The sequence below is a fragment of the Pseudophryne corroboree genome, chromosome 10 (assembly GCF_028390025.1).
Source record: "Pseudophryne corroboree isolate aPseCor3 chromosome 10, aPseCor3.hap2, whole genome shotgun sequence".
Taxonomy (NCBI): Eukaryota; Metazoa; Chordata; class Amphibia; order Anura; family Myobatrachidae; genus Pseudophryne; species Pseudophryne corroboree.
This window is the reverse complement of record NC_086453.1, coordinates 128177252-128193925: the sequence shown is the minus strand read 5'-3', so window position 1 is coordinate 128193925 and position 16674 is coordinate 128177252. Positions and strand designations below refer to the sequence as shown.

At 45.3% G+C, this 16674-nt stretch overlaps 1 protein-coding gene across 1 annotated transcript; it reads left to right on the top strand.

Annotated features, from left to right (window-relative positions):
• Positions 1-14572: 14572 nt before the first annotated feature.
• LOC134965235 (paraneoplastic antigen Ma2-like) lies at positions 14573-15973 on the top strand. The gene has a single exon (XM_063941735.1). It carries the CDS (start codon positions 14573-14575, stop codon positions 15971-15973), a length of 1401 nt encoding a protein of 466 aa, XP_063797805.1.
• Positions 15974-16674: the final 701 nt, after the last annotated feature.

Genomic DNA, 16674 nt, shown 5'->3' with positions numbered 1-16674 from the left:
GCCATGTCACTGGCAAGTCTGACGAGTACTCTCCTGCCTGGGATTCCTCCGATGCATCCTTGCGTGTAACGCCTACTGCTGCTGGCGCTGCTGTTGTTGCCGCTGGGAGTCGATGGTCATCCCAGAGGGGAAGTCGTAAGCCCACTTGTACTACTTCCAGTAAGCAATTGACTGTTCAACAGTCCTTTGCGAGGAAGATGAAATATCACAGCAGTCATCCTACTGCAAAGCGGATAACTGAGTCCTTGACAACTATGTTGGTGTTAGACGTGCGTCCGGTATCCGCCGTTAGTTCACAGGGAACTAGACAATTTATTGAGGCAGTGTGCCCCCGTTACCAAATACCATCTAGGTTCCACTTCTCTAGGCAGGCGATACCGAGAATGTACACGGACGTCAGAAAAAGACTCACCAGTCTCCTAAAAAATGCAGTTGTACCCAATGTCCACTTAACCACGGACATGTGGACAAGTGGAGCAGGGCAGGGTCAGGACTATATGACTGTGACAGCCCACTGGGTAGATGTATGGACTCCCGCCGCAAGAACAGCAGCGGCGGCACCAGTAGCAGCATCTCGCAAACGCCAACTCTTTCCTAGGCAGGCTACGCTTTGTATCACCGCTTTCCAGAATACGCACACAGCTGAAAACCTCTTACGGCAACTGAGGAAGATCATCGCGGAATGGCTTACCCCAATTGGACTCTCCTGTGGATTTGTGGCATCGGACAACGCCAGCAATATTGTGTGTGCATTAAATATGGGCAAATTCCAGCACGTCCCATGTTTTGCACATACCTTGAATTTGGTGGTGCAGAATTTTTTTAAAAACGACAGGGGCGTGCAAGAGATGCTGTCGGTGGCCAGAAAAATTGCGGGACACTTTCGGCGTACAGGCACCACGTACAGAAGACTGGAGCACCACCAAAAACTACTGAACATGCCCTGCCATCATCTGAAGCAAGAAGTGGTAACGAGGTGGAATTCAACCCTCTATATGCTTCAGAGGTTGGAGGAGCAGCAAAAGGCCATTCAAGCCTATACAATTGAGCACGATATAGGAGATGGAATGCACCTGTCTCAAGTGCAGTGGAGAATGATTTCAACGTTGTGCAAGGTTCTGATGCCCTTTGAACTTGCCACACGTGAAGTCAGTTCAGACACTGCCAGCCTGAGTCAGGTCATTCCCCTCATCAGGCTTTTGCAGAAGAAGCTGGAGGCATTGAAGAAGGAGCTAAAAGGGAGCGATTCCGCTAGGCATGTGGGACTTGTGGATGGAGCCCTTAATTCGCTTAACAAGGATTCACGGGTGGTCAATCTGTTGAAATCAGAGCACTACATTTTGGCCACCGTGCTCGATCCTAGATTTAAAACCTACCTTGGATCTCTCTTTCCGGCAGACACAGGTCTGCTGGGGTTGAAAGACCTGCTGGTGACAAAATTGTCAAGTCAAGCGGAACGCGACCTGTCAACATCTCCTCCTTCACATTCTCCCGCAACTGGGGGTGCGAGGAAAAGGCTCAGAATTCCGAGCCCACCCGCTGGCGGTGATGCAGGGCAGTCTGGAGCGACTGCTGATGCTGACATCTGGTCCGGACTGAAGGACCTGACAACGATTACGGACATGTCGTCTACTGTCACTGCATATGATTCTCTCAACATTGATAGAATGGTGGAGGATTATATGAGTGACCGCATCCAAGTAGGCACGTCACACAGTCCGTACTTATACTGGCAGGAAAAAGAGGCAATTTGGAGGCCCTTGCACAAACTGGCTTTATTCTACCTAAGTTGCCCTCCCACAAGTGTGTACTCCGAAAGAGTGTTTAGTGCCGCCGCTCACCTTGTCAGCAATCGGCGTACGAGGTTACATCCAGAAAATGTGGAGAAGATGATGTTCATTAAAATGAATTATAATCAATTCCTCCGCGGAGACATTGACCAGCAGCAATTGCCTCCACAAAGTACACAGGGAGCTGAGATGGTGGATTCCAGTGGGGACGAATTGATAATCTGTGAGGAGGGGGATGTACACGGTGATATATCGGAGGGTGAAGATGAGGTGGACATCTTGCCTCTGTAGAGCCAGTTTGTGCAAGGAGAGATTAATTGCTTCTTTTTTGGGGGGGGTCCAAACCAACCCGTCATATCAGTCACAGTCGTGTGGCAGACCCTGTCACTGAAATGATGGGTTGGTTAAAGTGTGCATGTCCTGTTTTGTTTATACAACATAAGGGTGGGTGGGAGGGCCCAAGGATAATTCCATCTTGCACCTCTTTTTTCTTTTCTTTTTCTTTGCATCATGTGCTGATTGGGGAGGGTTTTTTGGAAGGGACATCCTGCGTGACACTGCAGTGCCACTCCTAAATGGGCCAGGTGTTTGTGTCGGCCACTAGGGTCGCTAATCTTACTCACACAGTCAGCTACCTCATTGCGCCTCTTTTTTTCTTTGCGTCATGTGCTGTTTGGGGAGGGTTTTTTGGAAGGGACATCCTGCGTGACACTGCAGTGCCACTCCTAGATGGGCCCGGTGTTTGTGTCGGCCACTAGGGTCGCTAATCTTACTCACACAGCTACCTCATTGCGCCTCTTTTTTTCTTTGCGTCATGTGCTGTTTGGGGAGGGTTTTTTGGAAGGGACATCCTGCGTGACACTGCAGTGCCACTCCTAGATGGGCCCGGTGTTTGTGTCGGCCACTAGGGTCGCTAATCTTACTCACACAGCTACCTCATTGCGCCTCTTTTTTTCTTTGCGTCATGTGCTGTTTGGGGAGGGTTTTTTGGAAGGGACATCCTGCGTGACACTGCAGTGCCACTCCTAGATGGGCCCGGTGTTTGTGTCGGCCACTAGGGTCGCTAATCTTACTCACACAGTCAGCTACCTCATTGCGCCTCTTTTTTTCTTTGCGTCATGTGCTGTTTGGGGAGGGTTTTTTGGAAGGGCCATCCTGCGTGACACTGCAGTGCCACTCCTAGATGGGCCCGGTGTTTGTGTCGGCCACTAGGGTCGCTAATCTTACTCACACAGTCAGCTACCTCATTGCGCCTCTTTTTTTCTTTGCGTCATGTGCTGTTTGGGGAGGGTTTTTTGGAAGGGCCATCCTGCGTGACACTGCAGTGCCACTCCTAGATGGGCCCGGTGTTTGTGTCGGCCACTAGGGTCGCTAATCTTACTCACACAGCTACCTCATTGCGCCTCTTTTTTTCTTTGCGTCATGTGCTGTTTGGGGAGGGTTTTTTGGAAGGGACATCCTGCGTGACACTGCAGTGCCACTCCTAGATGGGCCCGGTGTTTGTGTCGGCCACTAGGGTCGCTTATCTTACTCACACAGCGACCTCGGTGCAAATTTTAGGACTAAAAATAATATTGTGAGGTGTGAGGTATTCAGAATAGACTGAAAATGAGTGTAAATTATGGTTTTTGAGGTTAATAATACTTTGGGATCAAAATGACCCCCAAATTCTATGATTTAAGCTGTTTTTTAGTGTTTTTGGAAAAAAACACCCGAATCCAAAACACACCCGAATCCGACAAAAATAATTCGGTGAGGTTTTGCCAAAACGCGTTCGAACCCAAAACACGGCCGCGGAACCGAACCCAAAACCAAAACACAAAACCCGAAAAATTTCAGGCGCTCATCTCTACTGCAAACGCTGGAAGCACAAGGAATGTTCCACTGAGAGATACTCTGCAAACGCTGGAAGCACAAGGAATGTTCCACTGAGAGATACTCTGCAAACGCTGGTACACAGGAGACGTTCAGTTTAGAGAACTCACTGAACGCTGCTAGCACTGGTGATCATAGAAGAGACGATACTCAGGTGCCGGAGCTCTGCACAGCGTCTTCCTTTGAACTTCCCGCTCTCTCCCAATTGGCGGAAGGGGCCGATGACGTCACTCGCCCACCACGCTTCCGTGAACGCCAGGTGCAATGGCGGCGCCCACACCCCGGGAACCCGCCGGAGGCAGCGCCAGCAAGACGCAACAACCCGGAGCCCACCAGGGGCGGCGACCGCCGGGAGACCCAGCGCACCCGGAGCGGTAAGCGCGGCAGCCGCAGCGCCGCGAGTTTGACAGTATCCTCATCAGTGCTCAGTATCACTGCTCATTGTCTTGTGCTGCATTGTGATGCTCAGTATACTACAATACATTACTAATAGTCCAGTGCTGCATCTTGCTGCTCAGTGTCAGTTCTAGTATCCTCATCAGTGCTCAGGATCACTGCTCATTGTCTTGTGCTGCATTGTGGTGCTCAGTATACTACAGTACATTACTAATAGTCCAGTGCTACATCTTGCTGCTCAGTGTCAGTTCTAGTATCCTCATCAGTGCTCAGTATCACTGCTCATTGTCTTGTGCTGCATTGTGGTGCTAAGTATACTACAGTACATTACTAATAGTCCAGTGCTGCATCTTGCTGCTCAGTGTCAGTTCTTCTCAGTATTATTCTCATCAGTGCTCAATATCACTGCTCATTGTCTTGTGCTGCATTGTGGTGCTCAGTATACTACAGTACATTACTAATAGTCCAGTGCTGCATCTTGCTGCATAGTGTCAGTTCTAGTATCCTCATCAGTGCTCAGTATCACTCTCATTGTCTTTTGCTGCATTGTGGTGCTCAGTATACTACAGTACATTACTAATAGTCCAGTGCTGCATCTTGCTGCTCAGTGTCAGTTCTTCTCAGTATTATCCTCATCAGTGCTCAGTATCACTGCTCATTGTCTTGTGCTGCATTGTGGTGCTCAGTATACTACAGTACATTACTAATAGTCCAGTGCTACATCTTGCTGCTCAGTGTCAGTTCTTCTCAGTATTATCCTCATCAGTGCTCAGTATCACTGCTCATTGTCTTGTGCTGCATTGTGGTGCTCAGTATACTACAGTACATTACTAATAGTCCAGTGCTGCATCTTGCTGCTCAGCGTCAGTTCTTCTCAGTATTATCCTCATCAGTGCTCAGTATCACTGCTCATTGTCTTGTGCTGCATTGTGGTGCTCAGTATACTACAGTACATTACTAATAGTCCAGTGCTGCATCTTGCTGCTCAGTGTCAGTTCTTCTCAATATTATCCTCATCAGTGCTCAGTATCACTGCTCATTGTCTTGTGCTGCATTGTGGTGCTCAGTATACTACAGTACATTACTAATAGTCCAGTGCTGCATCTTGCTGCTCAGTGTCAGTTCTTCTCAAAATTATCCTCATCAGTGCTCAGTATCACTGCTCATTGTCTTGTGCTGCATTGTGGTGCTCAATATACTACAGTACATTACTAATAGTCCAGTGCTGCATCTTGCTGCTGTAGGGTGCTGTGGTAGTGTCCAGTCACTGTGCATAGGTCATCATCATTCCAATCACAGTGGTATCTGGTATCTATCTAGTGGTATCTAATTCCAGACATTACCGCCGTCTAATTCCATATATATTACTGGCATATAATCCCACACATTAAAAAATGGAGAACAAAAATGTGGAGGGTAAAATAGGGAAAGAACAAGATCCACTTCCACCTCGTGCTGAAGTTGCTGCCACTAGTCATGGCAGAGACGATTCAATGCCATCAACGTCGTCTGCCAAGGCCGATGCCCAATGTCATAGTAGAGAGCATGTAAAATCCGAAAAGCAAAAGTTCAGTAAATTGTCCCAAAAATCTAAATTAAAATCGTCTGAGGCGAAGCGTAAACTTGCCAATATGCCATTTACGACACGGAGTGACAAGGAACGGCCTAGGCCCTGGCCTATGTTCATGGCTAGTGGTTCAGTTTCACATGAGGATGGAAGCACTCATCCTCCCGCTAAAAAAATGAAAAGAGTTAAGCTGGCAAAAGCACAGCAAAGAATTGTGCGTTCTAAATCACAAATCCCCAAGGAGAGTCCAAATGTGTCGACGGGCGCGATGCCTGATCTTCCCAACACTGGATGGTAAGAGGTGGCTCCTTCCACCATTTGCACGCCCCCTCTTCAAGTGCTGGAAGGAGTACCCACAGTCCAGTTCCTGATATTCAAATTGAAGATGTCACTGTTGAAGTACACCAGGATGAGGATATGGGTGTTGCTGGCGCTGAGGAGGAAATTGATGAGGAGGATTCTGATGGTGAGGTGGTTTGTTTAAGTCAGGCACCCGGGGAGACACCTGTTGTCCGTGGGATGAATAAGGCCATTGACATGCCTGGTCAAAATACAAAAAAAATCACCTCTTCGGTGTGGAATTATTTCAACAGAAATGCGGACAACTGGTGTCAAGCCATGTGTTGCTTTTGTCAAGCTGTAATAAGTAGGGGTAAGGACGTTAACCACCTAGGAACATCCTCCCTTATACGTCACCTGGAGCGCATTCATCAGAAGTAATTGACAAGTTCAAACATTTTGGGTGACAGCGGAATCAGTCCACTGACAACTAAATCCCTTCATCCTCTTGTACCCAAGCTCCTGCAAACCACACCACCAACTCCCTCAATATTCTCCTTAGACAGGAACGCCAATAGTCCTGCAGGCCATGTCACTGGCAAGTCTGATGAGTCCTCTCCTAACTGGGATTCCTCCGATGGATCCTTGAGTGGAACGCCTACTGCTGCTGTTGCTGCTGGCGCTGCTGTTGTTGCTGCTGGGAGTCGATCGTCATCCCAGAGGGGAAGTCGGAAGACCACTTGTACTACTTCCAGTAAGCAATTGACTGTCCAACAGTCCTTTGCAAGGAAGATGAAATATCACAGCAGTCATCCTGTTGCAAAGCGGATAACTCAGGCCTTGACAACTATGTTGGTGTTAGACGTGCGTCCGGTATCCACCGTTAGTTCACAGAGACTTAGAGAATTGCTTGAGGTAGTGTGTCCCCAGTACCAAATCCCATCTAGGTTCCACTTCTCTAGGCAGGCAATACCGAGAATGTACACAGACGTCAGAAAAAGAGTCACCAGTGTCCTAAAAAATGCAGTTGTAACCACTGTCCACTTAACCACGGACATGTTCATGAGTGTTTGCTGGCGCTCCAGTCTTCGGCACGCGGTGGCTGAATGCCGAAAGTGGCCCGCAATTCTTCGGGCCACCGACAGCATCTCCTGCACGCCCCTGTCATTTTAAAAAAAAATGATGCACCACCAAATTAATTGGGACGCCAACAGCTCCTCCTTCATTTTCTACCGCCACTGGAGCTGCCAGGAAAAGGATAACATTTCCAAAACCACCCGCTGGCAGTGATGCAGGGCAGTCAGGAGCAAGTGCTGACATCTGGTCCGGACTGAAGGACATTCCAACGATTACTGACATGTCATCTACTGTCACTGCATATGATTCTGTCACCATTGAAAGAATGGTGGAGGATTATATGAGTGACAGCATCACTCTAGGCATGTCAGACAGTCCGTACGTATACTGGCAGGAAAAAGAGGCAATTTTTGGAGGCCATTGTACAAACTGTCTTTATTTTACCTAAGTTGCCCCCCCCTCCAGTGTGTACTCCGAAAGAGTGTTTAGTGCAGCCGGTCACCTTGTCAGCGATCGGCGTAGGAGGATACTTCCAGAAAATGTGGAGAAGATGATGTTCATCAAAATGAATTCTAATCAATTCCTTAGTGGAGACATTTACCAGCAATTGCCTCCAGAAAGTACACAGGGACCTGTGATGGTGGATTCCTGTGGGGCCGAATTAATACTCTGTGAGGAGGAGGATGTATACAGTGAAAGGGATGAGGAATCGGGTGATGAGGTGGACATCTTGCCTCTGTAGAGCCAGTTTGTGCAAGGAGAGATTGATTGCTTTTTTTTTGGTGGGGGCCGAAACCAACCAGTCATTTCAGCCACAGTCGTGTGGCAGACCCTGTCGCTGAAATGATGGTTTTGTTAAAGTGTGCATGTCCTGTTTATACAACTTAAGGGTGGGTGCACCTCTTTTTTTTTTATTTATCTTTGCATCATGTGCTGTTTGGGGACTATTTTTTTAAGTACCATCCTGTCTGACACTGCAGTGCCACTCCTAGATGGGCCAGGTGTTTGTGTCGGCCACTTGGGTCGCTGAGCTTAGTCATCCAGCGACCTCGGTGCAAACTTTAGGACTAAAAATAATATTGTGAGGCGTGAGGTGTTCAGAATAGACTGGAAATGAGTGGAAATTATGGTTATTGAGCTTAATAATACTATAGGATCAAAATTACCCCCAAATTCTATGATTTAAGCTGTTTTTGAGGGTTTTAAAAAAAAAAAAAAAAAAAACACCCGAATCCAAAACGCATCCGTATCCGTCAAAAATTCGAAAGGGTGGTTTTGCCAAAACGCGTCCGAATCCAAAACACGACCACGGAACCGAATCCAAAACCAAAACCCGAAACCCGAAAAATGCCCGCTGCACATCTCTACTTTTAACCTGGGTCAGCGACTGTTTAGGTGTGTTGGTGACTGTCTCACTTTGAAAGCCAGAAGTCAGTTGGCAGGTGAGCTTTAAACCAGGTAAGCACACTTGTGAAGTTGTGTTGGTGACTCTCTTACCTTTTAAAAGCCATAAGTGTGGCAGGTAGGACTTGCGGTGAAATGGAGTCCCATGGAGTGGACCTTAAGCTTACATGCATTGTACAATTCATAAACCAAAACCCCATTGTTTATTCAGATGTATACTAAAGCATTAAGGTGAATGAAGCTGCCAAGGAGAGTGCAGTGTTCTCGGTATATGTATATTTCAGTTCGGTGGTCACAGCCCACCGCACCCCTCTCCTGGGAATGGCGAGTGCAGTGGATCCTCATCTGTGTGTGTGTGTGTATATATATATATATATATATATATATATATAGTCAGAAGTTTGAGTCCGGCACTCACAATAACAATGAAATCAGCGTGTCGGGTGCCCCATTAACACCTATTGCTAGGTGTAATATATACAAACAGCAGAATTGGCACTCCGGACTTTCAGCAAAATAAGACACACATACAGCAAGGTACTTTACATACCTTGCTGTATGTGTGTCTTATTTTGCTGAAAGTCCGGAGTGCCAATTCTGCTGTTTGTATATATATATATATATATATATATATATATATATAAAATCACATCACACACACACATACACTGCATATTTGTTTTCCCTTTTCATTTAAGTGGGGGCTTCTGAATCCAACTAGCCTCTGGGCGACTGGAATAACTTACGCCCCTGCTTGGCTCAGCAGTGATACTACAGAAAGACTGTGAAAATAGCTATTCTGAGCTTGCAGAAATCCACAGGGCAGTGAGAAAGAATATATCAAGATGGCCAGGGACACAATCAGCGCAAGTACATGCTGTTTGATACCAAATTCAAAAAAGGATCCAAACACAGAGAGTTTTCATAGTTATGATGCCATTTACCTATCACCTAAACCGAGTGCACAGGTAACAGAATAGAGAAAGCCATCCTCAAGACAGAAACTGAACTAATATTGGAGGCTGATATGGATTGTGTTTTACTGCAGCACACATATGCCTTTTCCTGCTACACCCAGGGACACCATCTGTCAGGCCCCAGTAATGGGTAGCGCGGCCAGTAATATGGTGGGGTTGCCTCGCCCCATTGTGAATATCACGGTAATTTGCAGAAGATACACATCATCTTGGGGGCTTGGTTACACCACCCTGGCAGGCCCCGCTAGGCTCCCAGACAAGCTTTGTACCCTCCTTTCCCTCAGCACAATTGGCTGAAATTGTTATTCCTCTACCCAATATTATTGTTCCCCACACCTCATAGATGGTAACATCATTTTGGTAGCATCTTATTTTTATTTTGTGTTTCATGCCATTGTAGTTAAATATTTGTATTGTGATCTCCTCAATGTGCATCGCTTCATAATATGTTGGAGCTTTATAAAGAAAGGATTACCTAATTTATGGATAACAATGACATGGATGTCACTGTATATATTGGTGTCAACCTTAGGTGTACCGGTCCCTAGTTTGGTGGGGGGCAAGGGCAGTGTGTTGGGGTCGTGTACACAGCCCTTTTCATATACTAGGGCAGTCTGTACAGTTGATGCCACATAGCAGCACCCCTCTGATGTGAACATGGTCACAGCATCATGGGGGAAAGGCTGCTACTACTTGGGATGGCCAGCCCACCACTGGGTCCCCAGACCGTCCCCTACTTTGCACCTACAATTCTTGATCTAGTATACACAAGATATATAAAGATATATGAAGTACATTTCTGCAAATAGTGTGATTATTTCTCATATACATATAATTGTGCCAAAATCTAAAAATGTTCCAATGGTCTCTGTCATGTACAATAAAGGTGTCTTGTATATTACTACATGTTGAGTCTCCAATATCCGAAATTCCAATAATGATCCACAATTCTAAATTTCATGAGCATTGACTGAGATATTGACACCTTTGTGATGGCTCAATATACAGATATGTCCTTTTATAATGTTGCTGCATTGCGCAAGCGAATCCTGGCACATTGGGAGCCATACGCGCACTCCAGCTGCCCATTGACATTACTCCAGCAGCATATGGCAGCATACGCAGCAACAGAGTAACTGGACACATCTGTACACAAACTTTGTTTCATACACAAAACTATTAAAATATTGTAAACAATTACCTTCAAGCTATTTGTATAAGGCATATATGAAACATAAATTTATTTTGTATTTAGACATGATCCCATCCACAAGAAATCTCATTATGGCAGTGGTTCTCAAACTCGGTTCTCAGGACCCCACATGGTTCATGTTTTCCATGTCACCCAGCAGCTGCACTGTGTATCACCAACTGTCACATTTAAAAAAATCTACAGGTGACCTGCAAAACATGAATCGTGTGGGGTCCTGTGGACCGAGTTTGAGAACCTGTGCATTATGGGATGAAAATATTCCAAAATCCAGAAAAATCCTAAATACTTGCTTGTCCTAAGCATTTCAGATCCCCAACCTGTGTAAGAAAACAAACAGAAACTGGATGCCTCATGGTATTCTACTGTGTATTGTAAAACCATATGTTTATAACACTAGCTAGTCACAACAGTTTGCGGAACACAAACACAGCAGAATATGTCACATGCATATTGGAAGCTTATGTGTATAACTGTACTTTGGAAAAGGCAGTTGTTGAAGCCAGTATTTCATCGAGATAACCGCATGTCATGTCTTTGTGTAGTGTTATGGTATAATGACAGCAGTGTAAATACACTGTGTTGTAAGTGGCAGGACTTAAAGGAAAGTTCTTTTCAAATCTAGTTAAAAGTTTAAATGAAATTTAATTTAATGTATTTTTATTAACAAAATACAGTTTTGAATATAGTATCAATTTACTGTGATGTTCCTCCAATTTTGTATATTTTTTAAGAGAGTGAATTTAGCCATTTACTAACTTTACATCCACAGGCTTTGATGAGATACTACTAAAATAATGGCAAGGTCTCTCTATCATGAAGAGCTTCATTGCTGCAATAAGCGGGGCCACCGAGACATCTCACGGGCCCAGGTGATAGTGGATGTTGCCTACCATGGGGCATGGCCACAGGTGCTCTGAAAATGACTCCTTGTGAAGATTGTGGTGGTGCTTATCAAAGATGAAGGCTGCATTGCTCAGCCTCAACAGCTTGCTCAGCAGACAAGCCTTGATCTAAGTAATGCGTACTCCCTCATATTACTAACTGTATATATATAAGTATATTAAAGGCAATAAGTCTATTTTATATAAGGAAACTTATCAAACAAATCTCACCAAGGTACATCTTTTTTTTTTATTATAAAAATAAAGTATAAGGCAATTTTTTATTAAATCCAGTTAGTGAAGTTACTATCACCACATACCTCATAGCATAAGCGTCCAAAAGTCTGTTCTCTGCTTATAATAACTGTTTGTCCTCCATATATCATGTATTTTGTATTGATTTAATATGTGTGTGTACTTGTAAATTAACTTCCCAGCCAGGTGAACCTTGAGGCTGGGCAGGTACAATATACATACATATATAAAATAAAATCGACTGCTGATAGAAATTATGTCATCATGCTGAAATATAATGACATTTGGCCTGAACTCTGACTCGTCCCACCAGTGTCAGTAGTGTTACTTCAACAATACACAGCTACACTCTTCTAGAGCTGAATTAAGGGTTTGGAAGGTAAGGGTCACTTACAGAGTCACTCTCAGACGTGCTCAGAGTCATATGCAAAAGCACCCAGTCACACACAGACATGTATTGTAGAGAGTCACACACACACACGCACACACACCCAGTCACACCCAGAATCACATACAGACACATCCAGGCAGGGACGGACTGGGGGCCAAATTCGGCCCTGGCATGTGCGTGCACTAAAGACGGGGGTGTGCCGCAAGTCAGGGGCTACACGCACATGCTCAGGGGGCAGTGGACTTGCGGCATGCCTCCGTTTCTATGGAGATGGGAGTGGAGGCGGGATAACGGCCAGAGGTGGGGGAATGTGACAGGACCGGCCCACAAGCCCATTGGCCCTCCTGGCATTTGCAAGAAGTGCCAAATGGGCAGTCCGGCCCTGCACCCAAGGTCACACAGACTTGCTGAATGGCAGCCATACAGACTGACAGTCATGCACAGGGTGACACATATACAGAATGTAAGCTCTCACGAGCAGGGCCCTCTTCCCTCATGTGCTTATCCTTTCTTACTTTAATAATCTTCAACTGCATCAACTCCAGCAGTCTTCTGCCACCTGATACTTATTCCAGTGTCATCTGCTGATGTAACTATGTTTATTTACCCTGTCCTTGTCCTATACTGTTGTAGGGATGGATACAGTAATTTTGTAAAAATATATGGTGTTTGAAATATAAGAATGTATATGTGTATATGTGAAGTTTAATATATATATGAATTGTAATGTCGATATAATCGTAAGGGTACTGATAGTATTGGTAATGCATAAATAGGATGGAGAGGGTTAACTTGGGGATTGGGTCCCTATTGAGCTCGGGGACAGTGGAGGCACGTGTGCGGGCCGCGAGAAAGGAGATGTCAGTTGGAAAAAAGGTGGGTGCGTCATATGGAGCGGGTGAGAGAGAGGGACACGCAAGGAGCAGCGGCTGGAGACTCGCAAAGAGAACCCGGGGGTGTTAAGAGAGGAGAGCCGTCCAGCTAATTACCGGGGATCCGCTGACCACCGCTTACCCGGAGGAAGCCGCTACACTCAGCGGTGACAGGATCAGCACATTCAGCGCTTCGAGACTGCAGCGCTGGGGGAGCAGAAGTGTCCACTACTGCGGCCGCCGAGGAGGGAAGGTAAATGGCTAGGAGGAGTCGCAGAGAGGGCGGAGTGCCCGATTAGTAGGGCAACCCCTATTCTGATCAGAGTCGTCAGCAGCGCTCAGAGCCGCACTGTAGGAGGACCTGTAAACAAATAACTCCTCCTTACCCATTGAATAATCTGGATCCTAATGAAGGCTTAAGAGGCATAGCTGGGATAGTGAGGCACTGGGACAGTCTAACAGAGATATGGTAATTGCACTCACATCCCTAAATTATAATTATAACACTGAAAGGAGTACATAGAGGATAAAAGACTATTCCTAAATACTTACCCAAAGAAGAGACTGTATTTACCTAGAGTGGAATAAAGTATTTGACGTCTATTAGAGAGACTGAGTAGTTACCTACCTGGGGCATTGCTGAGTTGTGCTTGAACTGAGCCAGTGAAGGTTAATTGGTGTCCCCGTTCATACATGAAGATCCTCCTGAAATACAGTAGTGACATTGAGATATAGATGATTTTATTTACACCACGGTAACCTTGCTTCTAATGAATTACATATGCATCAACAAGTAAAGGACGGGTATATTGACATTAGAATACATCGCCTCGGGTTTACTACAACCGGGATATCCGAAGAGTCCAGGCCAATTATTTATCAGCCGGTTAAGAGACTAGGATTAAAGTGTGAACTGAACAGAGTGGACACGAATACTGGACTTAGCATCTTATTCCAACCCCCATTTATATTTCAATACGTCCAAGACTATTTATTCCACAGTTGTTGGTTTATTTTACGGTTAACCAAGGATTCTCACTATTGGGCTGAGGGAAAGAGAAAGACGGTAACAGTGCACTGACGTATATATATATATTTGCAAATATATGAGTATTCTGGTAAATTGTTGTGGAGAAATTCTCCCCAGAATGTTATTGAATGTAGTTTAGTAAATTGCTGTAATTGAGTCAATTGTTATACAGTAAATGTGTTGATTATAACTAAACTCCATGGATATCTAGGTTCTACTGTCTTGTCACTGTCTATATTCATAATTGCGTTTATAAAGGAGAGACAAGGAGGAGTCGCTCGACGAGATCATCACAGTTTGCACTACTTACGGTAGGCTACGGGAGACACACCCTTTACCCACAGGGTTGGGAGAAGATAACCTGGAAGAAGGTAATCAAGTGGTAGTGAAATGAGAGTTTAATACAGGGTTTTCTCAAACTTTCCCTATAATTACGGTCAAACATCGTAGTTTAAAGGTTTGAGTGGAGGCACTGACGTATTTCAAGGAACATTTCCGTCCAAGTGAGGGCTACATTTGGAGGCACTGCTGAGATTCCTAAAATACACTAGCTTCCTGGACGGTGATGGAGGTCATACTGGAGAAGGACATATATGTATGGTGTAAAGATCAAGGCGTAGATCCTCGCCAAGGCATATGCATAGTGGGCAACTTTGAAGGCGTCACAGATGACAAGGTGATTAAAGAAGTACAGAGATTGTATGGGATAAGAAATCCTGGTATAGTTGACAAGTGGAAGAGTGCCACTGGCGATACATGTGCCATATTGATAACCAATCAAGAATACCTGGACTCTGAATTAATTCCTGTAAAAATATCAGTGGAAGGAGTACCCGGCAGAAGATGGCAAATAATGTGGCCTAGTGAAGTTGGAGAGACCGAGGGAGACGCTCAGGTAGCTATTAATGATAATAGAATGGAGAGAATTGAGGGAGATCATCAGAACTCGGGGGATAGTTCTCTGCCAAGAACCATTCCGAGTACCAATACACGTGAATCTGTAGAACCCCAAGTGGAGGCGGTAATGGATAAAATGGTCAGCCACTTTGAACGCTGGCATTATGAGGGAGGATATAGAAGGCTCAGAGTTTTTTCTGGCATAACGCCAGTCCCTACCGGAGAAGAAGGATATGATGCTTGGAGAGAAGCCGCTGTGCAACACTCTGAAGAGTGGAGGTGCCCGGAGCACATAAAAAAACAAAGGATTGTGGAAAGCCTGAGAGGTCCTGCCATGGGCATCATCCATGCTACACGGAGAAGCAATCCCAACGCCACCTTGAAAGATTATTTCAACGCACTAGATTATTCTTTTGGAACTCTAGAAGACGTAGGGGATATCTTGGCTAGGCTAAATCAGACCTACCAAGAGCCTGCTGAGACTCTCACTAATTATATTTATCGTCTAGATAAGATATTATATAAATTGATGGACAAAGGAGGGATTGAAGCCTCTGAGATTGATGAGAAACGTTTAAAGCATATACTGAGGGGAGCTTTGACCAACAATCCTGTCGCTCAACGACTGCGGTGCAGTGATGTCAGGGCTCGACCCCCAACATTAGGTGAATTGATAAAGGAAGTAAAGTTAGAGGAGGTGCAAATTGAAAATAGAGAGAAGAGCTTCAGAAAAATGAAAGTTGTGTTACCTACCCCAGAAGGTCCCACAGAGAATGAGAGATTATACAAACTGTTGGAAGAACAAAATAAAAAACTAGACCAATTGATTACACTACAGAGCAATACGTCTGGGACAGCCACTCGCGGGAGGGGTAGAGGATATTCCAGGCGACAAGACAATCGCGATTATATTCTTTGTTATCGATGTGGGCAATTAGGACACCGATCGTTTGAGTGTCCTCAGAATGGGAATTATGGAAGACGTTCTAGTACCCATGGAGATCAGAGTGAAAGCTCGCCGGAAAACGCCGAGGGGGCGTTGGTGAACCCCGCACCGACACCCCAATAATAGTAGTGAGTGCAATGGGGGGTGTCCAGTGGCCAGATAACATCCCTGATAGACTGCTAGGGAATGCCCCATTGATACAAGCTTTCATCAATGGGAAGAGCTGCGAGGTTCTCTTAGACAGCGGTTCCCAAGTATCCATAATCTTTGAGAGCTGGTACCGTAAATATTTATCAGATATACCTATATTACCAGTTGATGGACTAGCAATCTGGGGTTTGAGCAACCAAAAATACCCTTACTTGGGGTATGTGGTGACTTACATTGAATTCACCCCATTGTTAGCAGATCATGTCGAACCAATACCCTTAGTGGCACTGGTGTGCCCGGATCCCCCGGGAGATAGAGAGACGGTTGCAAATATTGTTGGGACTAATTCCAACTTATTTAAAACGTTAGCGAGATGGTGTCTGGACCAAGATCCTGAAATTACCTCTTATCCCAGCGAGAGTTCGTTCTTGGTTCATACGACTACACTAAGGGATAATAGCACTCCTGTGAGACAAGAGACAGAGTCGGTAGATACATCTGAGGAACGCTTTCTCTCTAAGATTCGAAAGTGTTTTCAAGGAAGTGATATCAGTATACAGGAGCAAGACCAGTTAATAGAGGAACTGCAAACCAGACAGCAAGTTTTTTCCATAGATGAGTGGGAATTGGGAACGGCTGTGGGTGTAGAACATCGGATTAATTTGAGTGATTCC

What these genes read in the sequence shown, in the direction of transcription:
- LOC134965235 (XM_063941735.1), top strand. Translation starts at nt 14,573, where the DNA reads ATGGAGGTCATACTGGAGAAGGACATATATGTATGGTGTAAAGATCAA.